Source organism: Strix aluco, chromosome 26 (assembly GCF_031877795.1).
Source record: "Strix aluco isolate bStrAlu1 chromosome 26, bStrAlu1.hap1, whole genome shotgun sequence".
Lineage (NCBI taxonomy): Eukaryota > Metazoa > Chordata > Aves > Strigiformes > Strigidae > Strix > Strix aluco.
In genome coordinates, this window is record NC_133956.1 from 2,518,038 (window position 1) to 2,545,329 (window position 27,292).

Consider the following 27,292-nt stretch of genomic DNA (forward strand, 5'->3'; position numbering starts at 1 on the left):
GCCACGTCCCGGCTCAGCCGCTTTCCTCCCAAATTGTGATGAATCTATTTACACCGAAGCTTTACAAACGTGTGTTAGGGACGCATGCATCTCAATAAACGCGCTCTAATTAACAACTGATATTTATTCAGCCCGCAATAAATAAGCTGTCACGGGCAAACCAAGCGACTCTGCTTTTGAAGAGCGGCTCAACTCTGCCATTTATTCAGCCGACAGCCCCCGGGATGCGGTGACAGAGCGCTCGGTTCTCCTGCGAGTCACCTACTCTGGTAATTAAGGGTAATTAAAGCAAGTGGGTACAAAATATAACAAAACTTTTATAATTCTGCTTTTCTGGACAATTACTGCTCCCGAGCTGCTCTTTGTGGCCACCCAGCAGCAACGGGCCCCTGGGCATGAGTGGGGTTTGTGCACCTCCTGGGGGGGGGAGCTGGGATGGTGGGACCTGCCCTCACCCCCAGCACCAGGCACGGCCCCACAGCCCAGTCTGGCCCCATAACCCAGCCCCACAGCCCAGTCTGGCCCCACAACCCACCCCTTGCTAACACCAGCGTAACCAGCAGCTCCCAGGACCCTCCAACTCGGCTGTGAATCGCTTCGGGGGGGTCGCACCAATCCCTTCTGCAGCTCTTCCCGTGCCTCAGTTTCCCTCACTTTGCCAGGGTGCTCCCCTGGGAAGCTCGTCCCCAGTCCAGTGGCACAAAGGGCCCCACCGGCCCCAGGAGCCGCGGCGTGGAAACCTCCGCTCCTGCCTGCGCTCGCTGTGCCGGGAGGAAGGAGGCCGGATCCTGTTCTCCCAGCACTCAGCAAATTGGGGAGCGGTTTATCTCCAGCGACGCCGAGCTTGGGGGATGGAAAGCAGGATCCTGCGGCCCCTGCCCACCGACCCAGCGCGGAAAAACCGGAGCCAAGCCGCGCTTCCAAGAAACAGCCGCACCGGCTGCCAAGAAACACGAGCCGGAGCAGAGCCCGGCAATTTTCAGGCTGGAGACAATTTGCCTCCGACCCCGAGCGTCATGCGGCGGTTGCGTTACCGCAGGGTTCCCCTCCTCCTGTGCCGAGCTCAGTCCCCCCCCCAAAACCCGCCACTGCCGGGGGGGTGAGGGCTGGGGTAACACTGGCTGGACCCTGCCAGCTCGCAGGCAGCTGCCGGCACGCTGGCCTGGGCAGCGCGCGGGAGGGAATTCCTGTGGCAAGGATTTTGGTGCTTCAGCATTTATTTCTGCACCGATTTGGGCACAACCCCCCCCCCCCAGTTCCAGTGTTCGCTGGGAAGGAAAGAGCCCGCGGGGATTCTTTCCAGCTTGACGGGGCCCGTTTGTTTCCACGGTGTTAAACCAGCAGTTTTGCCTCTTTTGGAGGAAATAAGTTGCTGAAGAGCGAGGGGAGAAGAGGTTGGGGAGCCAAGCGGCGGAGCTCGCCGTCCCCCCACGCCGCCCTGCGCAGCCTCAGAGCAGTTTCTCCATCATTTCCGCCCCCCAAACCGAATATTTTTGGCACGGGGAGGGGGGGAAAGCTTGGCTCAGATGGAAGCTGCAGATGGAAAATGGCTCCGGAGCTCTCCAACCTGCTCAGACCCGCCCCGTACCCCCCCAGTCGCTGCCTGGACCCACAGGATTGGGGGCTGGTCCCCCCCTGTCCCCCCCCTCCCCACCCCGTGCTGGGGCACGCTGCAAGCCTGCGCCTCTCGCCCGGGCTCCATTCCCTCACCGCATATGGCGTCTCCATGAGTAATAAAAGCTGCTAATTGCCAACAGATGCCCCAGGAAACCCTGACGCTGCCTCTCACGGCTGCGTTTGGCTGGGAAGGGAGAGGGGGGGAGCCAGAGCTGGCCCCGGGTCCCCCCAAGCGCAGGGTGGGGGGATCCCAGTGCGTGGCGGCTCCCAGCAACTGGAGCGAGAGTTACCCGGCTGCTATTATTAGCAAAATTAGCAGCCAGGCCAAGGTGATCACCCCTGGGGAGGGGCCAGTGACCCCCACCCACAGCATCCCCCCCCTAGAGCACTGCCCAGCCTCCCACCCCACACCCTCCATGGGGTTGGGGAGCCACGGCCGAGCCCCACCGCAGCCCCTCACCATGCTGGGCCCTGCCACCCACCCGCAGCCTCTCCTCCAGCCCTGTCCCCCCCCCCAGCATGGGCAGATGAAGCCCCCGCACTCAGGCCTGGCCCCCTCCCCGTGCCGTGGCTCCAGCATCTGTTGCACAACTGGAGCTGGCGCCAGCCCAGCGCCAGCAAACCCGGGGGCAGGAGGCGGCTGTGCCGGGCCTGGGACCCCCCCGCGTCTCCCCTTTCTGCTTTGAGGAGACTCTAATGGGGTGGGTGGGAAAAATGTGGCCCCTTCCCTCACCTCCTCCAAGGGTGGTCACCCCCTCCCTGCTCCCATCTCTGTGCTGCAGCCCCCAGCCCGCTCCTTCCCGCACCCCAAACCCAAACTGGGCGGTGCTGGGATGAACTGGGTTATGCAATTAGGCGTTCAGCCTTAATTGGACTGCCTGGGGGGGGGGGAGTGAGGAAAGACACCTCCCCCACACTTCGGGGGCCGCATCCTGGCCTGGTGTCCCAGCATGGCTGCGTTGGGGCTGGGAGCAGCATCTCCGGACCCATGGGGGCTTGTGGGCACCCCCCCCCCGCGGCACTGCTCTGCCGCGGGCCCCACGCCAGTGGGAACCAGTGAGCTTCTGGCGAGACACTGGGAGGCCAAGGGAGCCGGTGGGAAACCACGGGGCTGGCGCTGGGAGCAGGGAGGGAGTCACCACGCAGCACCAGTGGCACGGCTGGGCTGAGCCAGAGCTCTGGGCGGGAGGTGTCTGCCCCCTCCCTCAGCTCAGCCTTCCCACCCCTCTGTCCCCCCACCAGATGCGGCACCCCCAAATCCATGGCCCTCTCCTGCAGCAGCTTCCCACACCCCTTTTTGGCTCCTATGGGGGTCCCCAGTTCCACGGGCACAGGCACGGCTCATCCCCAGCGAGGGACCCCCCCCCCAGGCAAGGACGCTCGGTCCTTCCCAGCTGCGCCAGTGCCGATTGAGTCATGGTGGGCGCTGGCAGCTCCACGCGCTCCGGGGGCAGGTTCGGTTAACGACACCCCCCTTTAGCCTCCCCCATTTCACTCCTTGTCTCACAGTCCCAGGCCTGCACCGATGAGGACTCATTGATGCTGTGACAGGAGAAAACGTGGTTACCCAGCGCCCTGGGGTCCCCCCAGCACCCTGGGGTCACCCCAGCATCCTGGGGTCCCTGGAGCAGCACCGCAGCGCCGACGAGGAGCAAACCAGCACCTTGGAGGCCACTGGTGCAAACTGGGCAGCACCCTTCACCTGGAGGTCTTGGCTGCTGGTATCCCCCGGGAGTGGGGGGTCACTGCCAGCCCCACAGCTCCCCACCAGCTTCATCACCTGCCCAAAATGTGAGTGTTGGAGGGTGCTGCCTGCTTGCCCTCGGCCCTGTGGTGAGCCTGGCCTCACCAAAACAAGCCCTCGGGGAAGCTCTGGTGGCTTCTCCCAGGGAGAAGCGATAGCCACGACCAGGGCCCGCTTCCCGCGTTACGGCACGCCGTGGCAGGAGGGTTTTGGTTCCGGGGCACCTGCACCACACCCCAGATTCCCACTCAGCGCAGCTCTTGTTTGTCTCCGAGGTGCTGAGCGCCACGATACCGAGATGTCCTCTTGAGACACGAGCCTGGCGATCACAGCCACGGCCACTAGCCCCGCTGCCATGTTGCCAGCCCACCCTGCCCCGTCCCCAGTGCCGCGGGCAGCCCAGCAGCATCGCAACACCCCGTTGTGCCTGCGGCGGGGATGCTCCAGCAGCGCGAGGCGCCCCACGTTACGTGCCTCTGCAGATCGCGTGGTAATTGCCTCCGAAGTCGCTAATTTGCTCATAGATTAATTACCATGTAATTTACTGCTCTTGGCTCCCGCGATAAGACGCTCGTTTACAAGGCAGGCTCAGCCCTGGCCAGTGGGATCCTGCGGGCACCAGGCAGGGCCACGGCGAGGAGGAGCAGCCAGATTGGGGGTCCCCACTGAGTGATGGCCACCCCAGACCCCCCCAACATGAAGCACCAGGCGGCGGCCGCAGCCCCACGGCACCACAGAGAGTGAACTTTTATTTCCAACAACAACAGCACCTGCCCCGTGGGGTGGGGATGGTGGGGAGGGCTGGGAGGGGGCGGCCACGGGGCCCCGGGGTGGGGGGGCGAGGGGTGGCCGCTCGCGTGCACACGGTGCACGGCGTGAAGAAACATCCCGGTAGAAAAGAACGAAGATCCGACGGCTTCGACAGGCCGGTCCTGCCCCGGGGGCGGTGCAGGCGTGATCGGTGGGTGAACGTGGAGGGGGGGTGCGCGTGTCCCCTCCACACCCACGTCCGGAGGGTGGCAGGGAGGAGAAACCGCGCGAGGACGGGCAGGGGGCGGCTGCGGCCGGGGGTGGGGGGAGCACGGTCCCTCCTGCAGGGACGTCTCCGGCCAGGCAGGGACCCCCCCCGGCCGCCGAGGAGGACGGAGCGAACCCGGTTCGCCCTGCGCCGGGGCGAAGGCGGCGGGCGCGGGGGCTCACACCTCCGTCTGGAAGTCGCCGTCGGTCACATCCAGGCCGGCGCAGGGGCCCTCCCAGTCCGCGCAGCGCAGCTCCAGCCGGTCCCGGTGGGCGCTGGGCAGGGACCCCAGCGTCATCGCCTTGAACGTGCTCCACGGCTTCGGCGGCGCGGCCGGCGCCTGCGGCTCCTCGGGGCTGGCCGCATCCTGCGAGGCGAGGGAGAGCTGCAGCAAGTGGCCAGGGTGCGTGGCTCTGTCCCGCCGGCACCCAGCCCCCCCAGCACCACCCTCCAGCCCCATCCAGGTCAGCCCCAGGGAGGGGTTTTTGGCACTTACGTTGGCCACGCTCTTGTCCGCGCCGCCCGACGAGACGCTCCACCGCTTTTCTCGCTGTGGAAATAAACCCACAGTGCTCAGCTCCCGGGATGCCCTGTCTCCCCCCATTCTCCCCGCGCTGTCCCGGTCCATGCAGGGAGGAGGTGGAGGGGTGCAGGGGAGCAGAGTAGGGCAGGATGGGACCCCCAGGACCTCACCTTGGAGGAGCCGGCAGCCGGGGCCCGGTACCGGTCCAGCGTGTGAAACTTCTGGTTGAGCTCGTGGTAGAGCTCGGAGTGGCGCTTCCGCGTGTGCATCACCTTCTGCGGGGTGAGAGCAGCTGTCAGCATCCAGCATGGCCCCGTGCCCCTCGGCACACCCCCCCTCCCCATCTCTGTCCCCCTCCTCACCCCCCATATCCACCCAGGGCACCCCCAGACCCGTGGCAGAGGGTGCAGGCGAGCGGCAGAACCTGCTGCACCACCCCTGCTCAGCGCTGGTGTTTTAATCACGAGCCAATGCTCGTTATGGCCTGGTGTAAAACTCCTCCTTTGCTGACAGCGAGCCAGAGGGAACCAGGGACAAGGTGGCTCGGTCACCGGAGGGCACCCGACCCCATGGCGGGCACCGGTGACACGGGCTGTCGTGGCGGGGCTTACCTCAAAGTCCAGATCGGAGTATCGCAACCTCTTCCTCTGGCAGGGGACACGCAGCGGGAGGAGAGGGAGAAGAAAAGGGAAAGGTCTTTGCAGGTCCAGGGTGCAGCGGGGAGCAGGGCAGGGTGGGGGGGGCTCATGCCAGTCCCCTCAGCCGTGCCACTGGCAGGGGACAGGGCCCCGCTGGGGACACGGGGCTCCCGGGCGAGCTGGGGGACCTGTGGCTTATCCCCCGCGCTGTGGGGGTGAGCAGTGAGCGCGAGGGCAGCTCACGCAGCTCCACACGTGCACGCAAGCTCATGCGGGTTCCCCAACCCCCTCCCACACATCTCCCCCCCTCCCCGGGATGTATCCAGCCCCCCCACTCACCTCCAGGGACCCCACTTTCATGGCGGAGCCCGGGACGGTGCGGGGCATGGTGCGGCTGCGCTCCGACAGCTCCGAGGCCAGGATCTGCCGCACAGTGGGGTGCTGCTTGAACTGGAGGCCGTAGGGGGTCTTCACTGTCCCGTAGGGCTGGTTCAAGTTCACGTTGACGTGATCCACCGCGACAAAGCCGGGGTAAGCATCCCCCTCGGCTACCGGGCGTCCTGTCCCACCGGGCACCCCCTCCTCGGTGCCGGGACTGAGGGTACCCTCGTCCCGCGGAAAGGGCTTGAGGCTGCCGGTCCGGCGGGGCAGCATCATGTAGTCGCTCTCGCGGGGGGGCTCGGGGGCCCGCAGCCAGCCGTAGTCCAGGGGCCGCAGGCTGCTCTCCGTGCACAGGTAGACGGGACCCGGCGCTTCCAGGCTCAGCGGCTGTGCCGGCGGGTCACCCAGCTCGCTCAAGCCGGCCACCACGTTGGGTGTCATTTTGGGGACCTGGACCAGGATGCTGGTGGGGGGGATGTTCCCTGGAAGGCTGGAGAAACCCAGCCCACCTTCCGAGGTGGTGTTGAGCTTGGGATCTTCGTCCCCGTCCAGGGAGATCCGGGACAAGGTGCCCGTGATGGTGGCGGGGTTGCAGGTGTTCACCTCCTTGAACAACACTGCGGGCAGGGAGCAGGGTCAGAGCCAGCCCCGGGGGTCCCGCGGGGGGGCTGGATCGACCCCCTGCGCGGTGGCGTCGCGCTCGCCCCGGCACGCGCTGCCTGTCCCTCCCCAGGCGTGGCACGGTGACATCCCCATCCCCAGCGCAGGGGGCAGGGGAGACCTTACCTGTCTGACACGCCAGGTCAACGTCCTTTTCAAAATCTGTCTATAAAAATACAGAAAGAGGGGAAATAGAGAGAGAGAGAGGAGAGAGAAAGAAAGGGGGAGAGATGGGGAAATGAATGCATCTTGGCCAGCACGGGGAGCAGCGGGGCTTGCAAGGGGGGACCCTGCCCCAACCGGGGCGAGCAGCCCTGCCCAGCCCTGCCCGGCCCGTGCCGGCGCTGCCGCACTCACCAGGATCTGCACTTGCCCGTTCTTGCAGGAGTCGGGCGAGTTTTCATTCTCCTCGCTCCTGCACCCCCCCATCTGACACTTCACCACATCCTGGACCTGCGGGGACAGAGCCGGTCACGGCCCCGCGGCCAGGGGCCCCCCCCTTGGCACCCCTCCGGGGCCGCCCCACCTCTCGGCGCAGGAACCCGTGTACGGTGATGATGACGAAGCCCTGGACGGAGTTGAAGACGGCGAAGAGGACCTGGAAGAGGATGGAGCGCCGGTCGGTCATGGCGAGCACGGCCGACATCCAGGTCAGCGCCAGCAGAGGCAGGACCACGCAGGAGCTCCACAGCGATGCCCTGGGGCAGGGAGAGAGGGGCTGGGGTGAGCCCACTGTGCCGGGGCTACCCCGTGACAGCACCCCCGAGCATCGCCCCCACCCCGCGACAGCCCCCCAAGCATCTCTCCCCCACCCCATGAGCGCGGCCGGGGCTGACCGTGCGTGCGCAGCGTGGCACGGAGCCCCGAGCCCGAACACCCTGCGGACGCCGTGCACCCAGCCAGGCCCCCCCCTCCCTGCTGGCCCCTCTTCCTCAGCATCCCCAGGCCGGCGCTGGCGGGGTGCTTGGGGCGCTGACGCTTTGGGGCGAGGGGGCCTGTGGGCTCCTTCTGCCCCCCCAGCTGAGCCCCTGGCATCGCCGAGCATGTGTGTCCCTGTCCCCACCCAGCTGGCAGTGAGGGTGCTGGGGGGACACGGGGCCACCATCACCCTCCCGCAGCCGCAAGAAGAGCAGAAAGGGAATTTCTTTCTTTTTTAGCAGTGAATTTTGGGGCTGTTTCTATCGCCCTGGGAGCAGGGGCCTGGGCTGACCCGGGTGGCAGCAGTCACAGCCCAACCAGCACCCGTGGGGGCTCACGGTCCCCAGCACTAGCCCGTGCCCCTCACGCCCTCCCCACTCCCAAACCACCCCCCCGGGGGATGGGGGGGAAGAAGAGCTGAGCCCCCCCCGCGCCCCGACCCCGGAGATGACGTGACCTGCGGGAAGCCATGCCATGCAGACGTGATGGCCACGGTGGGACGCGCGCACCCCGCGCCCGGAGGGGGCCACCCCGAGCACACAGCCTTCGCCCTACCCATGGAACACCCCGCCCCCCCCACCCCAGAACCCCGTCCCCCACCCCGGGGCGATGCCCACAGAGCCCACAGCCCCCCCCCATCATTGCGCAGGGTCCAAGGCTGTGCTCGGGGCGGGGTGGGGGGGGGCGATGCGGGCGCGTGGCGGGCACTAACATGGCGCTGCTGGCGGTGGCGGAGGTCATGGCCGCGCTGGACACCACGCCGCACTTGGTGCATTTCAGCAGCAGGTTGCCGCAGGGGGGGGGCTTGGAGCTACGCGCCCACCACCCCCCCCAGCGCCCCGCGGCCAGGACCGGGCCACGCGGGGATGCAGGCGGCGGGGAGCAAGGCCATGGGAGAGCGGGATGGCAGGGATTTGGCGGGGGGGGGGGACAGACAGACGGATGGATGGATGGACAGACACAGGCAAAAAGCAAATGGGAAAAGGAAAAGAAAAAGAGAGAGAGAGAGCCGGGTTAGTCGAGGGCGGCAGCAGTTAATGACGAGCCGGGGTGGCCAAGCGGCAGCGGGATGGGGCGGGCAGGGCTCAGCCCCCTCCGCTGACAGCAGGGAGGGGGGGCCACGGCATGCGGCTCCCCCTTCCCTGGGGGAAGGTTTGGGGGTGACTGTCCCCTCCCCACCCCGCAGCTACTGCCCCTCCAGCAGCCCCCAACAAGGGGCTGCGGTCCCCCCCGGGCTTGGCCCCCAGCGCCCACTGATGAGGTGAAGTCTGCCCCGTCCTCAGCCCTCTCCCGGGGGTGCCCCCATGCCATGCCCCGCGGAGGGGCAGGGTGCTCCGCGCCAGCCCCAGGGACAGCCCCGCGGGGCGCAGGGCACTTACCCAGCTCGCTGCTTTTTGGACTTATCTGAAATGCCATCGCGGGACATGAGTTTGTTGAACACGATGATGCCGACCAGCATGTTCACCTTGGGCGAGAGCAGCACTGGCGTTAGGGCCGGGCACGGAGCCCCCCCATCAGTCGGGACTGGCAGGAGCTGCCACGCACCCGGGTGGGGTTTTGGGGGGGCCCAAGGCTTGGGGTCAGCTCACCAGCACGATGACAGCGGCGGGTCCCACGAAGGCGTAGAGCAAACCGCCCTCCAGCGAGAGCCAGCAGCTGCAGGGGACCGCGGTGTGTCAGGGGCTGGCCGAGAGGGGACGTCCCCTGTCCCCATCCCCTGCTCCCAGCACTGCTGCCAGCCCGGAGAGGTCCCCGTGCCCAGCCCTGTGTCCCCCGCCCCATGCCATCCCCACATACTAGCTCGCCGTCCCGTAGCCTTTGGTCCGCGTGAAGCCGACGGAGACTGCGACCACAAGGGCTGGCAACCCTGGAGAGGGGAGACGAGGCTGGAGCTGCAGGGGGGTGGCATCGCTGTGTGTGTCCCCCCCGGCATCACCCCTGTGGATGGGGACAGGGATGGGGCCCTTCTGGCAGCTCCCCATGGTCTGGTTGGTCAGAGGGTGCCACGTCGAAGGGACCTGGGTCTGCTTTCCTCCGTTGTGCCTCAGTTTCTCCTTCTGATAACCCTGGGGGGGTACCAGGGAGTGGGGTGTGGTGCCTCCCCCCCACCCCGTCCCGGGACCAGCTCTGCCAGGCTCTTACCCCATCCCAAGCACAGGAAGCGTTTCCTGACCAGGCGTGTCCGGATCCGGCCGATCACCGCCAGGTAGGACTGCCAGGCCTCCGTCAGCACCCAGCAGAAGGACGAGAGGAAGAAGAAGTGGAGGAAGGCCGCCGTCATGGTGCACACGCCCTGCGGGGACGCGGGCGTGTCACAGGGAGGAGCTATCGTGGCACCACCGTGGCCACACGCCCGGCACCGCGGCGGTTAAACTCCCACGCCAAGCGAGGTTTGTGTCAAAGCCACCGGCACAAAGGATTTAATCCCGAGATCGAGTTAATCCAAATCCAATCTGCTGCTGGGAGCCAGCAGAGACAGGGCGACCGGCCGGGAAGAGAAGGCTCAGAGCCTGCCGCAGCCCCTGCGCCCACCCGGGGACCCCACAGAGTGGGGGGACACGGTGGTGGCACCCACCTTGCTGAGCATCTGGGACTGGCCCACGAGGATGAGGATGTTGGAGGCCAGGATGGAGACGCAGAAGTTGAGCAGGATGATGGAGCGCTCTGACTTGATGAACCTGCAGGCAGGAGCAGCGTGGGGCTCGGGTGCCAGCGTCCCACGTCCCTGTCCCCACGTCCCCATCCCCATGTCCCCGTCCCCACGTACCCCCATGCTGCTGACGGGCCAGGGACAGTGCCAGGCAGCCCGGGCACCTCTCCCACCCGGGTTATTCTCTTCCTGCCACGTTGCATTTAATCACATCGATGCTGAGCCTTTCCTCACGCCGTGACCCCCTTCGCCACCCCCCTCCCCACATGGCCTCGTGCCCCAGGTGCCCCCCAGATCCCCAGCTGTCCCCGGGTCACCTCCAGAAGGCAGCGTAGATCACCAGCAGGGTCAGCAGGGCCATGCAGGAGACGGCGCAGCCGATCATCAGCGGCACCGATGGGGTGCCCGAGGGGTCCATGGCCTGGTGGGGAATGGGGTGGGGAGAGTGGCTGAGCCCCCCACGGCTCCCTGACAGCCCCCTGCCCCCACTGGGCCCCCACCCCACCCTGTTTGGGGACCCCCGGGTGCCGGCAGGAGTTGGTGGCCGCAGCCAAGGCGCCTTCCCGGGGACCCGTGCCCATCTCCATGCCGACGGGGGACGCGGGCGGAATAGCAATGGGGTGTGGGGGGGACGCCTGGGGCCGGGGCTGCCCCCTCCCCTCCTGGCACACAGCAATGCCCCATATCGAGCCCTGGCACCCCCCTGCCCACACAAACACACCCTCAGGGTGCCAGCGGGGTGCGGGGGGCCTTTCCCCTGGCTGGTGGGAGACCTCCCCCTTGCATCCCGCAGCACCCCCCCATCCCCTCAGGGTGCGTGCAGGCAATGCCCATCCCCACCCCCCTCAGCACCCCCACCTCAGCCAGGGCCCACAGCCAGGGCACCGCCCCCGCTCCCCATCCATGACCCGTGTCCCCAGCAGGCTCGTCCCTGTCCCCCCTCCCTGTCCCCTACCAGGTCTCGGGGCAGCTGGGCGAGGACGGCGAAGGTGGCGAGCTGGCGGCACTGGCATTTGGTGTGCGCGGGGAGGGTCTCCAGGGTTTGGCAGCTCTCCGTGTCCCAGTTTCCCAAGCCAGCATCCCTGATTAATGGGACCAGCGCGAGGGAGAGCAATTTGAAATGATCAAACACGCAGCCCCTCGCGCCTCTCACGCCTTAACCCTTTGCTGGCCCCTGCCTGGGGGGAGGCAGATGTTGGGGGGGGCCACTGCGAGGTGAGAGGTTGATCAACCCCGGGGCTGATCCGTGCAACACGAAGACTTGATTTTTAATCATCCCATCCAGGTTTGGGGGGGGCGGGGGGGGGGGGAATTGCAGGGCGAGGGGGTCAGGCCTGGGAGGAGGGGTGGTGGGGATGGAGGGGGGGGGCTAAGGCAGCACCAGGGCAGGCCCCCCGGCACCCGTGCCACCCCCTCCAGCACGAGCCATGGCTACCCCAAACCTAGACCTGCCCGCGAGCGGGCGACGCTCCCCCACACACACACCTCAGGGACCCCTCCTGCCATGGGGACCCCCGTGGGACACGGGAGGGGGTGCCCCGTGGTGACGCTGGCCACGCACAGGGAGAGCGGCCCCAGCTCCCAGCAAGGTGGGAAAACGGGGAACTGGGTCTGTGGGACAGCTGGGGACACAGCTGCCCCCCTCCCTGGGCCGGGCTGAGACCTGCCACGCTCATCACAACCCCACGCCTCCCCCCTCAGCACAGGCACTGTACTGGAACCAGTGACCCCACAGGCACTGGGGTGGGGGGGCCCTGCAGTGCCCCCCACTCCCCTCCCCGTGCTCCTGCCAGGGCTCTGCGCTGACAAATGGCACTGGGCAGGCTGGTGGCATCTGTCCCCAGCGTCACACCGCGGCACAATTCACCCGCAGTCGGAGGCATTCGGCCACCCGAAGGGACCAGCCCTGCTCCCCCCGCCCCTCCCGCCACCTCCCTGGGGACCGACGGGGTGCCGGGACAGCCCACCCCCATTGCCCAGCGTCGCCCACCAGTGAGGGCACGGCCAGGGTGTCCCCATCCCTCACTCACGTCCTCGAGTAGTCCCAGGTGACGCACTGCGGGTGGGACGTGCCCTGCGGACAGACGGACGGGTTAGTGCTTCACCCCCCCGCCCCGCTCCCACCCCCGGGAGGGTATTTGGGGACCTGCCCAGCTCCCCCAGCGCTGGCACATCCCCACCGCGGGCACAGAGCCGAGAGCTTGTGGCCACCAGCCGCGAGCTGCTGGCCCTTGCCTGGTTCTTAGCGCCTGGGGGGACCACACGGGACTGAGAGGTGACATGGAGCAGGGCGGGGGGGACACTCACGTTGATGATGTGGGAGAGCTCCACCAGGACGAGGGGCTCCGCGGGCTTGGTCGGCGGGCGCACCGTCACCATCAGCACCTTGGAGGTGACGGCCAGGGGGGTCCTGCAGGGAGAGAGGGCCACTGGCTGTCACAGGGAGTGGGGGGGACCCAGCGTGGGGGACACGGCACGGGGGGGGCAGCTGGTGGCCCCACTCACCGGGGAGGGGGCAGGATGAGGCCCAGCGTGCGGTAGAGCACGGCCCCGATGACAAAGTGGGACGATTCCTCGGTTTCTGCAGAGAGAGGGGAGAAGGAAAAGCGGCGCCGTGATCCAGCGCCCGGCACACGTGGGGGCTCGGTGAGCACCCACACACGTGTGCGAGGGAACACGCACCCCTGCCCCGACACACGCAGACACGCGTGGGCTGGCAGGAGGCCACCTGCACACTCGCAGGCATGCACAGCCCTGGCCACGCAAGTTCACGTGTGTTCACGCTCGTACACGCACACACACGTGCACGCTCCCGGGTAGGCGCGCTCCTACGCCTGTGCGAATGTGCCCTGCACACGTGTGTGTGCTCCATGGGCACAGATGTGCACGCACACGGGCGTGTTCACACATGCACACACGTGCGCACTCGCAGGTACACGTGCTCACACGTGCGTGTGCACAACAAAAGATGGGTGTCACATGTGCACGCTCACACATGCACACACATGCACACGCCCAGATGTGCCCGCTCACACACACGAGTACACTCCCAGATGTGCACCCGCATGTGCACTCGCACATGCACATACATGCACGCTGCCAGATGTGCCTGTTCACGTAGGTGCCTGCATGTGCACTGCACCAGATGTGCACTCACATGGGCGTGCTCACATGTGTATGTTCACGCACGCACACACCTGCATGCTTCAAGATGTGCACGCTCACACACACACACGAGTACGCTCCCAGATGTGCCTGGTCACGTGTGTCCACTCCCAGATGTGCAGCCACGTGTGCATGTTCACACGTGCACGCACACACACTCCAAGTTGCGCATGCTCACACATACATGTGTACATCCCAGATGTGCACCCACGTTCACTCACACGTGCACACACGTGTACACTCCCAGATGGGCCTGTTCATGCATGTACACTCCCAGATGTGCACGCTCACGCATGTGCACCCTCCCAGATGTGCACCCACATGTGCACACTCACACGTGTACACACACGCACACTCCCAGATGTGCCTGCTCACACGTGCACCCTCCCAGATGTGCACCCACATGTGTGTGTTCACACATGCACGCACATGCACACTCCAAGATGTGCACACACACACACGAGTACTCCCAGATGTGCACCCACACGTGCACCCACATGTATACTCCCAGATGTGCACGCTCACACACATGCACCCTCCCAGATGTGCACCCACACGTGCACCCACACGTACACTCCCAGCTGTACACGCTCACACACACGAGTACTCCCAGATGTGCACCCACACGTGCACTCTCACACACACATGCACCCTCCCACGTGCACACTCACACAGGTGCCTGCATGTGCGCAGCACCAGAGGGGCACCCACACGTGTGTGCTCCCACCCGTGCACACACACACAGACACACACACACGTGTGGAAGGTGCCGGCGCCTGCGGCCCAGCCCTGCCTCACCAGCGGAGGCGAGGCTGAGCACCTCCCTGGGGATGAAGAGCTTGTCCTCGGAGCTGCGGGCCCAATCCTTCATGCCCCGGCGCCCTTTCATGGGGAAGTTGATGTCGCTGGAGACGGCCGAGACGGGCTCCCGCTGGATACTGGTCACTGCCGGGGCAGAGCGGGTGTCACCGGCCAGCTCCCGGCACCCGCCGCGGCCCCGCGCCCGCCCCACCGCTCACCCAGGTTGTCGGTGACGATGAGGGAGCTCTGGAAAGCCTTCAGCGCGTCCCCCACGAGGTGGATGAAGTCCTCCACCACCTTCATCAAGTGCACGGAGCCAGGCGAGACCTGCGGGTGACAGACCAGCTCCGCAGCCCCGCCGGGATGTGTCCCCCGCGCTGGGGACATTCCGGGCTGCTCTGGTCACCCCCTCCCCGTGTCCTGGACCACTCACCTGCTGAGCATCCTCCCACTTGTCCCGGTTCTCCGCGTCCACCATGTAGCTCACCACCTGGAAGAAGCGCTGCGGGGACGGGGCTCAGCGGGGCTGGGCTCTGGGGACCGACCGCCGCCACCTCCCCCGGGGGGTGTCCCTCGCCGTCCCCCGCCCCGCTACCTGCACGTCCTCGGAGGACGGGGTGTAGGTGGCCCTCTTGAAGGTGTCGGTGACATTGCGCAGGATCTCCACGGAGAAGAGCAGGTCCCCGCTGTAGTAGGTCTTGCGGGCCACAAGCTCCAGCAGACTCCGCACCACCTGGGACATGCCCTCGCCCGCCAGCACCCGCTGCCCCTTGGCCAGGTGCTCCCGCAGCTTGTACAGGGGTGGCGGGGGGGGGGAAGGGGGGGACATGGGTGTCACTCGGCCACCAGCACCCCACCCCCAGCAGCGCACCGTGTCCCCAGCCCTCTCGCTATGCCCAGAGCCTGGGCAGTGGGGATACTACAGAGCTAATTGCACTAATTAGGGCAGCAGTGGGGGTCTGGGGGGGGGTGTCCTTCCCATCCTGAGAGCCATTCCCTGAGGACACAAGAGCACAGCTCTTCCCCCAGCCCTTCCCGGGGAGGGGGGGGGGGGGGGATCCCTGCCTCAGTTTCCCCATGCGGTAGCGAAGCAAGGCGCAGGGCTGGGGTAGACCCCCAGCGATGGGGAGGGGGCGTGGAGGGCAGGGAGGGGGGGGCCGCGCCAGAGCGTGCACCTACTGAGAGATGCAAGTATCGGTACTCATGGGAGACGCAGCGGGCGAAGCTGGGGACCCCCCAGTAGGCGACCCCGTGGGGGCTCAGCAGGCACCGGCGGCTGGCGGACCCTGCGCAGGAGAAACGGGTTCAACACTGGCATGCTGAGGACGGGGGGGCACCGCCTGGCACCCCTGCTCCAGGGCGTGGTGGGGGGGGGTTTGGGGGTGCTCACCTGTGGCGTTGGGGGGACATTTGTTGTAGGTGACCTCCCCGGCAGCCGTTTTCTTCCAGGTCATCAGCATGACGTACTCATCCTTGCACATCTCGTGGTAGGCTGGGGGGTGGGAAATTGGGGTCAGGGCTCAGCCTGGATGCGGGGTGATGGGTGCTGGGGAGGAGGAGGGGGAGGACAGGATGCCCCATACCTGGGCACTTCTTCTCGTTGCAGGTCTTCACCTCCTCGCCACTGCCCTCGCAGGGGTAGCCCTGCACGCCGGTGCCCTCGCACATGCGGAAGCGGCGCTGCCAGCCCGTGTCGCAGGTCTTGGAGCAGAGGCTCCAGTGGTTCCACGGCCCCCACTTGCTGTCGGCTGCGGGGATGGGGGGACACTGTGGGACACCCGGCTCGGTGACACCCGAGGGGATGGGGACAGGGCAGGATTAACGGGCACCATCAACAGAGCCATGAATCGAGAGCCCCCGCGAGGTGTGAAATCCACGGAGCGATGATTTAAATCTCTGTTAGACAAGACCCCCCTGCCCCACCGCACGGCGCAGCAACCGCCTCCCTCCGTGCCTGCCACCGACACTGGAGGGTTGAAGGACAAGACGAGGACGGGGTCACAGGACGGGATGAGGACGGGGTCCATCCTTTGGCCTGACTTTGTCCCCCAGCCCCACGAGCTGCCCCATGTGCACACACGAGAGCTCGCACGTGCTTGCGCGCCCGAAGCACGGCGGGACCTGCCGCCACCGACGGGTCCCCCCAGGGTGACACAGGACGAATCTGTGGCTCCTCCGGCTGGGATGTGCCTGGAGGGAGCAACCGGCACGAGAAGAGGTCTGTGGGGGGGTGCTGATCCCCAGTATCACCCTTTGCCTCCTGCTCTCCCAGCATCCGCGGCGCAGGGGGGGATGCTGGCACTGCTGGCGGTGACACCGCAGCGGCTTTACGGCCAGCGCCACGGCTGGGCACGCGTGGCCTCCCCCTCCCTGCTCTCCCCACCCCCCCGACAGCGCGCGGGGGCCTTACTGGGACAGGTGGGGTTGGAGCACTCCCGGGCGTCGGCGTGGGCCCCCCGGCACTCGGCCCAGCCGTGGGCCGAGACGCTGCACTTGCGCGTCCGCTGCTGGGTGCCGTTGGCGCAGGTGACGGAGCAGCGGCTCCAGGCGCCCCACTCCAGCCACTGCCCTTCCACTGCGGGGACAAGTGAGAGCGGCGTCAGCCCCCACCGGCCGGCGGCCCCTCGGCCGCCACAGCCCCGGCTCCCCGCCACCCGCGCCGGGCTCTCCGTGAGACGGGTCCAACCTACAGAGATGTCGGTGCCTCCCGTGCCGACCTCAACAGCCGGCGCCGAATCCTGCGCTGGTTGGGGGGACTGTCACCGGGACGGGCCCCCACACACCCCGAGTGGCTGCTGCTATGGCCCCGCTGCACCGCAACGGCCAGTCCTGCTGCGTGGCCATGCTCGCCAGACCGCGGCATCACTCCCTGCCAGACCCAGCAGCTCCAGCATCGCTCACCACCAAACCTAACAGCCCCGGCATCGCTCCCTGCCAAAACCAGTAGCCCAGCATCACTCCCCATCAAACCTGGGAACCCTGGCGTTGCTCCCCGCCAAACCTGTGAGCTCTGGCATCGCTCCCTGCCAAAACTGGCAGCCCCGGCATCGCTCCTCATCAAACCTGTGAGCCTCAGCGTTGCTCCCTGCCAAACCCAGCAGCCCCGGCGTCGCTGTATGGGCCAGGGCAGGTGGGGGAAGGAGCTGTTGAGCTTTCACCACTCCAGCAGCATCTCCATGGGACTGCCGTGGCAAAAGCCATGTGCCACGAGTGGCAAGTCCCTCCTGCCGGCACTGCAGCAGATGGGGTGCACCCCGCACACCCCTCAGATCCCACGCTCCCTCCTGCTCCCAGCCCGCCGCTGGCCTTCCCACGCCGCACGTGGGGTCCCCACAGGGATGTTGGCCCCGACACGGCATCCCTGGCCATCATCACAGCAACCCCCTGGCCACCACCACAGCCACGCCTGGCACACAGGAGGAAGGGACAGAGATGGCGCTGCCACCCGCGCACAGACCCTGCAGCCGACCCCCTTTGTCACCTCCAGCCACCTCCCTGGTGCCCCACGATGTCCCTGTGCCACACCGGGGCCAGCGCTGGGCCTTCCCTGGGGGACAGTCAGCCACAGCAGATGGGGAGGGAAGGAGCCGGCTCCTCCATGGTCCCCAGGCTGGTCCACCCTGCCCACGGTGGGGGTTCGAGGCCCCCTGGCATGGCCAACAGAGCCAGCTCACCACCGTGCTTCCAGCGGGGACAGGAGGGTGCACCCCATGTCACAGCACCCGTGTGCCCACGGGCTGTCCCGGGTCCCCATGGCAGTGCCACCTGTCCCTGTGCCGGGAGCACGGCCCTGGATCTCAGCCGGTGCCCGTCTCCTGGCATTCCCAGGGGGAAGAAGGAGCAGGGAGGAGAGGGAGGTACTGACCCAGGCAGGTCGCGATATTGCAGGGCTTGGCCTGCAGCTCGGGGCCCTCGCAGGCTTTCCCTCCGCGCCGCGGGGCCACGCACCGCCGCGTCCTGGTCCTGGCCCCTCGCCCGCAGGTCACTGAGCACAGGCTCCACGGGGACCACTCCTCCCACGCGCCGTGAACTGCAACACAGCACAGCGCCGTCGCCCCGTGCTCCCGGCCCTGCGGGGCTCCAGCCTCCTCCTCCTCGTCCTCCTCCTGGCACCGAGGGGTCCTGGCCATTGCAGACCCCTGCGCCCTGGGCCAGGGCTTCACGGCAGAGCCGGGCATGGTCCCCAGCTCCCCTCCGCGTCCCGCTGGCATCGCCTGCCCCGCGGTGCCGCTGCCGCTCCCTGCCCCACTTCAGCCTCCCATTTTGGGGTCCCCACAGCGGCGGTACGTGTCCCCCCACACCCCCACACAGCCCGGCTCGCCCCAACCCACGCCGACACACCGGCACAGCCACCCCTCGGACACGTCACACCCACGGGAGCTCAGCAACCCCGGGAAGGGAGCAGGGACCCGCGTGGCACACAAACATCCTAACGGATGCTCCTCCACGAGCTGCGATGTCCCTGGAGCGCCAGGACCGGGTACCTACGTGTTTTGGGGGTGCAAAGCCCAAGCTCAGACAGGGCAGCCTGGCTGCCGCTGCAGCACCCTGAGGCCCCTCCAATCCCCGGGGTCCCACGCAAGACACACAGACACCACCATGGACAAATGGGCCAGTCCATGGCCCAGTGACACCCCCGGCACCCTGCCTGCCCACTCCTGCCCATAATCTGCCTCGAAGCACCGAGCAGCTCAGCCCCCTCCTGCCCCACACAAGCGGGGACCCCCCCACCACGCCGGGCCAGGCAGCTGCCTTGCCCTGAATCCCCCGGCACCTGCTCCAGTTCCCCCCCCAGCACAAAACCTCAGAGATGCCCCGAGGAAGCCCCGAGTTTGCCGGGAGGGAGGATGGATGGAGGGGGGCCACCGGCTGAGCTGCTCCAACGGCAAAACCCCCGGCTGCAGCACCAGTGGTGGGGGGCACTGGGGCACCCACTCCCCCAGCTTGCTGCTCCCCACACGGTTTCCCAAGAGCTGGCACAGCCGGGAAGGCAACATGATGCCAACGGGGCTCAGAGTAGCCCAGCGTGGGACGGGCAACGCCTGCATCCACGCCAGTGCCACCGCACAGAGCCACCCTCCTCATCCTCCCCCCCGCATCCCCGCTCTCCCCAGCCACCCACCCGCTCCACCCTTTGGTGGGCATCCCCCAGCCAGCAGCGGAGTCCCCCCTTGCTGCCCCCGTGTCCCCCCCGTACCTGGGCAGGTGGCCGTGTTGTTGCAGGTACGTGTCTCACGGAGCAGCCCGCTGCAGAGCGTGCCGTAGGGCGAGGAGACGCAGGAGCGCGTCCGCACCTGGGAGCCCTGCCCGCACGTCAGGGAGCAGACGCTCCACTGGGACCATTCCTCCGCTGCCGGATCCCCTGTGGGAAACACGGAGCCTGAGAACCGGCCGCTGCCCCGGGGTGGGGGGGCCAGGGAATGGCCCGTGAGTGGGAGCCCGGCACAGCACCCGCGAGCGCAGGGACGAGGACAAGGGCAACAGGGATGACTCCGAGGACATAAGTGGGGCAAAGGAGCCCACACCAGCCTCCAGCTCCACGCAGAGGGGTCGGGGCACAGGATTGCACCCACCCCGGGGGATCACACCCACCCTGGGGCAGCCGGGGGTGGTGCGGGCAGCGCAGGCAGCACAGGCAGCCCGGTGTGACCCGCCCCTCCTGTCCCCACCCAAGCACAGCACTGACATTTACAACAACCCGGCGCTTATTAAGCTTGATGATGTCTCTGAAGCGATTGGACAGGCCGGAAGAAAAGGCCATTAGTTTAAATTAAAAAGGAATATACGGAGGAGGGCTCTGAAGAGGACGATTTGTCCTGGAGACAGGCAGGACGCAGGCTCCGGAGCAGGGCTCCCACCGAGGTGACAACACCCCGCGGCTGCTCCACGTCACACGGGGTCCCCCAGGCCGGAGTGGGTCACCCCATGCTCTGCGCAGCAGCTCCCGGGGGTGGGGCAGGACCCCCGTGAGCACCCGAGCGTGGCCGGGAGGGGATCTGCATGCCAGGCACACGGAGCGGAGCTCCTCTCCCAGCGTGGGGCTCATCCATCTCCCGCTCGCCTCTGAGCCCTCCGACCATAAATCAGGGGGGACTGGGGAGGGGGGAGCAGCGCACTCAAATTACCCAGATGGATTTGCCAAATAAATACATTTGAACAAAACAATTAATGGATTTTTTTTTTGGTGCTTTACAACCCTCGGAGGAAGGTGTAAAGGAAAAATATATAAACGGAGCAAATTAAGTCGGTCAGTGGGCAGGAAGCAAAGGGAGTCGCTCCATCTCCATCACCCCTGCCCACAGCCGGGCACCCCACACCCCATGGCACCCGTGTCCTGTGCCTGTCCCCATGCCGGGGCAGCGCCAGTACCTGTCTGGGCCATGTAGACGCCTGGCTCGTCCGCCGACCGTGGCCACTGGGTTTTCACCTTCTGGTTCTCCTCGACCGCATTGCCTGGAGGAAAGAAGGGCTGTGGTGAGAGCGGGCAGGGGACGGGCACGGGGACAGGCCACCGTGGGTCAAGGGACATTGCAGGGGGGATACAGAGGTGCCTGGCCCCACGCTGAGCACCGCGTGGCATCCCCAAGGGCAAGAGATGGTTGAGCATGGCTGAGCACACTCACAAACCCCCAAAATGTGCCACGGCTCCCCCAAATATGTCACCCCCCCGGTCACAGGGGCTGCAGCTGGAGTATGACCCGGCGTGAGGCGTCCCCGGTGTGGCCAGCATGCCTGTGCCCCCGCCATGCCGGGCAGAGGTGCTCTCTCGTCCCCGTTTAACAGCTTGCTGCAGTGAGGTGGCACAAATTTATGGCTCGGCTCACCAAAAATAACAAGAGATCCATCAAGGGCACTTGGCGTGAAATTAACTGGCACGTGGAGGGCTCGGCAGGAGGTGCAGCTGCGGGCGCAGGGTGGGGGTGCCATCCCCGGCCTCCCCCACTACACCTGGGCCACCCCCGTGTCCTGCAGCAGGGTCCCTTGTCCCCATATCTGGGTGCAGGATGCTGGCGAGTTCCCGGGCACTCACCCCAGGCACGGCAGATGCCGTCTGCAAGGGGAAACAGCAGCGACTCCCTGGGCACCACTGATGCCACCCTGAGCACATGGGCCCCCCCAAAACACCACGGGCACCCCGCTGCTGTGCCAGCCGGGAGAGCAGCCAGGGATGGAACAACCAAGCTGCCCCGACACGGCTGGCCAAGCACAGTGATGTCCTCAAGGGGCGGAGGGGAGGTGACATGGGGACACTGGCATTGGTGGGGAGCCCCCATCATGCTGCGGGCACACTGTGGCTCCCCTTGAGGCACAGGGAGGTGATATACGAGCCCCAGGCACAGTGCACTGCCGGTGCTGGCACTTATTAGTGCTGTAAACCAGACCTAAATTTACTGACTTTTGCCCAGCGTCACCCCTGCCCGGGCCCGTCCCTAACGCGAGCTCCTCATCGTCACCACCGGTGCAGCCGCCGGCCCTCGGCTCCTCTCCCCACACATCCTGCCCCATGGCATGTGGGTACCGAGGGACCCGAGGGGCTGCCCTGGGGGGGTCTGTCTGGCCATGGGGCTGAGCTCCCTGCGGGGCCACCTCCCCGCCGTGAGTGGCACGGCAGAATTACGTACGTCACGGCAAGCACCCGGGGAAAACCATAAATCCCGAGGATATACGAGGGCACTCTCCCTCGCTGTGTTCGACAGAGACACCAAATTCAATTTCCTTCGGGGAACACTAAATCCCCGGCCGTCACCGCAGGGCAGCTGCGGCCAGGCCCAGCACCCTCCACCCCGGCACCCGCTCCTGCCCGGGGGTCCCCCAGCATCCCGCACCCTGGCACGGCTGCTGGGCTGCAAGGGCAGGGGGGTGCTGGGGAGCCCAGGATGTCCCCCAAGGCCAGCCGTGTCCTGGCATCACCTCCCTGGGGGGCTGGTTCCTGCAGGATGATGGGTTTGGGCAAGGGGAAATGCAGCCTTGGAGCAAGTCAAGCTGGAACCCCTTGTCGCCAGCGCCGCAGGCTCTGGGGGGGGTGTACCCCCTCCAAAGACCCCCCCATTGCATGGCTGCGACATGCCCAATGTCACCCCACAAAGCCTCAGCCCCATCCCCACACCCATCCATGTTTTCCACCCCCGGGCACCCAGCGCCGGGGCTGCATCTCCCCAGCTCCAACCTTGGCCCCGTGGCACGGAGGGGCCAGGCACCCCGGAGAGGGGGAGCACCACCGGCCACGGCTGGGAGCGGGGAGGCCCGGCGAGCGGCTGGGCGGGCGCCAGCCCCCGCGACGCTGCGCGGCTGCGGCGAACGGCGGAGGAGAACCGGTGAGATCAGCGCTGGGCGCCCGCCAAGGCTCGGCTCACAGGCGCCATTCAGCCCCCCGGCCCTGCCTGCCACCGCCACCCTGAAAGGCGGCCATTCTCCACCCCGCGGGGTGCTGGGGGGAGGCCAGGTGGGAGCCCGGGACCCCCCCTTCGCTGCCATGAAGGGCGCTCTGTGCTCCCACAGCCCCGCAGCGCGGCCCGGCGAGGCAGGCGAAGGCGGCTGGCGGCGGCACGGCGTGCGGGGCGGCCGAGGCAGCGCATTACCCTTGCGGTTCCGGCACCGCAATAACATTGTACCTCCAGGCGCCTCCAGGTTTTAATTGAATGTCAAAAGTAATTTGGGGAAGGAGCGGGAGTTGACGCTCTCGCCATCGCAGCCGGTTGGTGGAGAGGTGGCGGGCGGCTCGGTGACCGAGCGTGGCGGGTCTGTGGGGACCCCCCTCTCCAGCACCCAGCCCAGCATCTTCTCTTTGAGCCCTGCTCGGTGTTACTAACCCCCACCAAAGCAGCCATGGGAAGGTCGGGAGGTGCAGAATCTCCTCGAGAAACAAGGGGCTGGGCAATCCTGCAGCCCTGCTCGGGCGAGTGGCAGCCCCCACAGCAGCGGGTCAGCCAGGCCGGCCTTGGGGATGGCACCTGAACCCGGCACTGAGCTCTTAATTGTCCACGCAGAGTTGCATTTAAAGGGAAAAAAAAAGGAAGACAAAAAAAATATAAAATCAGCTCAAGCAGCTCCCCTTGGGATGAGGCGATTTATAACCCTGCAGCTGTAACGGACCAGGGATTTAGTCGGGGGATCTGCCCATAATGACATTTAGCTCCTGAAATAAATGCTAAAGCCCAGTGAAATTATACATGTACCCACAGCTCATCACCACCACCTAATCTGCTGGATAAAGACTCCACACAGCTACGTTGGGGGTTGCTCCTCCCCGTGCATCACCCCGGCCTGGCGCAGGGGGAACATCTGGCCAGATGTGCTCCCAAACCCCTACATCCCCTCGCTGGGCCCAGCAGAGATGCCCCACGGGCGAAGGGAGCGCTGGGGCGAGGCGGCTCCCTGCCACAAGCGGCCCGACCCTGGTGCCCGGGGCGCGGGCGAGCACGGCTGCTTTATCTTCGCTCGAGGTTCCTGCAATTCCGTAACGAGCAAATGGCTTCATTCCGCCTGGTTAATAGCCCGGCCGTGCCGTGCCGCCGTGCCGTGACATCCTGCCTGGAATAACAAGCGCCCGGGCTGCAGCAGTCAAGGGTAATTTGCCACGGGAAAGGGTCATTTTACCTGTAAATTGTTTTCCACGTCTCCACCAATGCAGAGCGATAGGGCTCCTGCTCTGGGCTCGCAGTTGGGCTCGCAGCAGCCCTGTGCCGGGGAGGTGGCGAGCCAGGCCCTGGGGCCACGCAGGCTGTGCCAGAGCCCCCGTGGCACACAGCCGGGGCCAGCGTGGCAGGGAGAGGGGCTAACAGGGCCGGCTGGACCGCGGCAAGGGCAGAGCAAGCTGCAGCTCGGCTGAGCCTGGCCATCGCTCTTCGCATTTGCACTTTGTACAGCTTCCCTGCTCCGTGCACAGCACCCAGTATGTATCCTCCTGCCCCGGGGAGCGTGCACGGGCAGGATTTATCCATTGCCCAGCCTCTCTGCTCCATGCACAGCACCTTGTTTGTGCTCTCCCACCCCAGGGAGCATGTATGGGCAGGATTTATCCATTACCCAGCTTCTCTGCTCTGTGCACAGCACCTGATTTGTGTCCTCCTGCCCTGGGGAGCGTGCATGGGCAGGATTTATCCATTGCCCAGCCTCCCTGCTCTGTGCACAGCACCTGATTTGTGTCCTCCTGCCCTGGGGAGCATGCATGGGCAGGATTTATCCATTGCCCAGCCTCCCTGCCCCAGGCACTGTGCCCGATTTGCACCCTCCTGCTGTGGGAAGCATTCATGGGCAGGATTCACCCTTTGCACAGCTTCCCTGCTCTGTGCACAGCACCCACTTCACACCCTCCTGCCTCAGGGAGCGTGCATGGGCAGGATTCATCCTTTGCATGGTTTCCCTGCTCCATGCACAGCACCTGATTTGTGCCCTCCCACCCCAGGGAGAGTGCAGGGGCAGGATTTATCCATTGCCCGGCCTCCGTGCTCCGTGCACAGCACCCAATTCGCACCCTCCCGCCCCGGAGCGTGTGCACGGGCAGGATTCACCCATCACATCACATCCCTGCTCCATGCACAGCACCCCTGGGAAGCACACACGGAGCAGGGGGTCCCTCCCTGGGGTTCCCCCTCGCACCCCACTCACCGTGCGGGACCTCAGGCAGATCGAAATCATCGGCATTCGCAGAATGCAGGTCGGTGGGGCAGCAGTCGGCGGCGGCGGGCGGCGGGGCGGGCGTGCGGGCGGCGTGCCGGGTGCCGTTGCGCCGGGGTGCTGGCGGGTTTTCCGCCTGGCAGCTGCAGCCGGCGTGGGTGAAGCCGCAACGGCGGGCGCCGGGCGCCTGCAGACACTCCTCGAGCCAGCGGCAGAGCACGCTGCAGGTGAACTGGCTGGAGTTGTTGTTGTTGATGAGCAGCACCTCCACAAAACGAAACTCCAGGGCTTGGGGGGCCAGGAGGCGGGGGGCCGCCTCGGGCTCGGCCGCCAGGCAAAGCTGCACAAAGTTCTTATCGAAATGGAGGAAGGTGAAGGGCCCCGCGCCCTCGCACAGCTCCAGCTCGGCTTCCTCCTCCTCCTCTTCCTCCTCTGGCAGCTGGTGGGCGGGCGGGGGGCTGGCGGCCTCGCCGCGGGGGTCGCAGGTGTAGTTGGCCAGGTAGTGGTCGAGTGGCAGCACCATGGGCGAGAAGTGGGTGCAGACCTGCTCCTCCCGGTTGAAGCGGAGGTAGAGCGAGTACTTGGTGGGGTCGGGGTTCTCCAGGGTCCAGGAGCAGCCAGAGGAGATGGTGGGGAAGAGGTCCTTGAGGGAGAAGGAGCCGTAGAGGACACCAGAGGCCAGAGCGGAGCAGGCGCTGGGAGCCGGGTCGAAGCCCCGCGTGAGCCACAGGAGAGACGATATCACAGCCAGTAAGAGGGGACCAGCAGCGGTCATCCTATGGCATTTGCCCTGGGGGAGAGACAGACAGATAGACAGACAGACAGATGCTTACCGGGAAGCATGCCACGGCACGCTCCCCGCTCCTCCCAGTATGGAGCTGGTACGGGGAGGGGTCAGCACCCAGCACCCAGCCCTGGCCAGTGCAGGAGCAGCATCCCAGCTGGTCCGTGTCCCCAGCTGCCAGCTTGCGGCGGGGGGGACAGCCATGGGAGACCCCTGCCCCGCTCCCCAGGCTGTGCCAAGGCAGCCCCCACGCTGGGGAACATGCAGCATGGACCAGGGGCTTTACCCCAAAACCACCAGAGCGGTGACCCTCCCTGCCCTCAGCTCACCCGCCAGAGCCGGCCAAGCACAACCTGGGCAAGGAGCCACTGAACAGCTTCTGCCCAGACGGGGCTATAAAAAGCTTCGTAGCTATTGCTGGTAGCCCGAGCACTGTGGGGACAGGCTCAGCAGAGTTCGGGCGATGTGCTGGGGGTGCACGAGCACCCCAACAGCGTTAGTGTCCCCCCCACCTGCTGTGAGAGCCTGGCACAGGGCGAGCAATCGTTGAAGTACATATTTCTTGGACACCATGCCAGGGATGCAGCAGCATCGCCGTGGATAGCTTTTTAATAACTCATTAATAAAATAATGCACGCAGTGGCCTTATTAAGTGGGACCGGAGTGTGGCTCTACAGAGGCCGAGGCCACCTCACACGTGTTGGCACCATTCAGCTGGGTGAACCTGTGCCTAGGGGCAGCAGCGGTGAGGGGACAGCCCTAGGGATGGCGGGGGACATTCAGGAGGTGGCCGCAGGGGACAGATGCCATTCCAGAGGTTGCTTTCCAAAATCACCCAGGACTCCGCTCCCCTCCATCTCAGCCACGCGTGGGGGATGCCGAGCACTCGGAATGACACAGGGATGCTCTTCTCCACCCCCAAACAACATTTCCTGCTCCTAAATCATCCCTGGGCGAGGCCCGGGTACTGGGGGAGGGTACCCAGCTCATCGGGGAGGGAGCCTGAGCCTCGGCCGAGCCTGCGCCGAAGCCACAACGGGCACATTAGAGAGCTAAAAATAACCCGGCTCTCATGCAACAGGCTGGCGCTGGCTCCCGCCACCCCGGCAGCGCGGGGGCTCGGTGCCGGCAGCCGGCCCCTGCCTGCGGCACACAGACCTGGGGAGAAAGGGGCTGGGATGGAGCCCGCAGGAGCAGCCAGGCCTGGGGCTAGATCCAGGCAGGACCCCCCCAGTGCAAGTAGGGAGATCAGGGGCAAAAGAAAACCCCACTTTTCTGCAGCCACTTCCACTCCCGGGAGGCCCTGGGGAATTCAGAATTCAATAGGAAACTCCCCCCCTGCACCCGCGGCAGCAGCAGTGGGGAGCCAAGGGGCAGCCAGAGTGGGGACCCCCACAGGCACCCCCTGCTGATGCTCTTCAAGCACCCAGCAAGGACTTGGGGTCCCCCGGAGAGCCAGAGCCCTCCGCTGCTCCGGGAGAGCCGGAGACGGAAGGAAGAGGAGGAGGAAGAGGTGGAGGAGGAGGTCAGGCAGGGACACGCTGCCGCTCTGCAGCGAGCTCCTGGGGCTCCCGCAGCCTGGCAGGGACACAAGATGGTGCTTGCTTCCCTCGCCCGGGAGCAGCGAGGAGGGAAGCTCCGGCATCGCCATCCTCCCATCCCTCCTGCCCGGCTCCCGGCGGTGCCCGGCCGGCCTGTGCGGCTGCTGCCGGGGCAAACCGCCCGTTGCAAAGCTCAGCACCGCCAAGCGCCCGCCGCTGCGCCTCTCCGGGCTCC

The 27,292-nt window shown here is 66.4% G+C and overlaps 1 protein-coding gene across 5 annotated transcripts in view; it reads right to left on the reverse strand.

Moving 5' to 3' along the window:
* Nucleotides 1–4,093: 4,093 nt before the first annotated feature.
* ADGRB2 (adhesion G protein-coupled receptor B2) overlaps nt 4,094–27,292 on the reverse strand; it is a 28,783-nt gene continuing 5,584 nt past the window's right edge. For 2 of the 5 annotated variants that reach the window (XM_074850771.1, XM_074850770.1), the window contains exons 2-32: nt 24,724–25,522; nt 20,485–20,568; nt 19,313–19,477; nt 17,981–18,145; nt 16,526–16,690; nt 15,699–15,863; nt 15,506–15,607; nt 15,295–15,401; nt 14,711–14,905; nt 14,549–14,617; nt 14,334–14,442; nt 14,113–14,259; nt 12,655–12,730; nt 12,457–12,559; nt 12,180–12,223; nt 11,105–11,231; nt 10,467–10,570; nt 10,075–10,177; nt 9,642–9,792; nt 9,297–9,366; nt 9,089–9,155; nt 8,879–8,964; nt 8,212–8,310; nt 7,108–7,279; nt 6,939–7,034; nt 6,708–6,747; nt 5,880–6,538; nt 5,514–5,549; nt 5,073–5,177; nt 4,876–4,929; nt 4,094–4,746 (exon numbers count right to left, since the gene is read on the reverse strand). In XM_074850771.1, coding sequence (XP_074706872.1) covers nt 4,558–4,746; nt 4,876–4,929; nt 5,073–5,177; nt 5,514–5,549; nt 5,880–6,538; nt 6,708–6,747; nt 6,939–7,034; nt 7,108–7,279; nt 8,212–8,310; nt 8,879–8,964; nt 9,089–9,155; nt 9,297–9,366; nt 9,642–9,792; nt 10,075–10,177; nt 10,467–10,570; nt 11,105–11,231; nt 12,180–12,223; nt 12,457–12,559; nt 12,655–12,730; nt 14,113–14,259; nt 14,334–14,442; nt 14,549–14,617; nt 14,711–14,905; nt 15,295–15,401; nt 15,506–15,607; nt 15,699–15,863; nt 16,526–16,690; nt 17,981–18,145; nt 19,313–19,477; nt 20,485–20,568; nt 24,724–25,507 — 4,638 coding nt within the window. In that variant the 5' untranslated portion in view covers nt 25,508–25,522 and the 3' untranslated portion in view covers nt 4,094–4,557. The remainder of the gene's footprint in view (nt 4,747–4,875; nt 4,930–5,072; nt 5,178–5,513; nt 5,550–5,879; nt 6,539–6,707; nt 6,748–6,938; nt 7,035–7,107; nt 7,280–8,211; nt 8,311–8,878; nt 8,965–9,088; nt 9,156–9,296; nt 9,367–9,641; nt 9,793–10,074; nt 10,178–10,466; nt 10,571–11,104; nt 11,232–12,179; nt 12,224–12,456; nt 12,560–12,654; nt 12,731–14,112; nt 14,260–14,333; nt 14,443–14,548; nt 14,618–14,710; nt 14,906–15,294; nt 15,402–15,505; nt 15,608–15,698; nt 15,864–16,525; nt 16,691–17,980; nt 18,146–19,312; nt 19,478–20,484; nt 20,569–24,723; nt 25,523–27,292) is intronic. The other 3 variants (XM_074850773.1, XM_074850772.1, XM_074850774.1) reach the window with 3 other exon arrangements.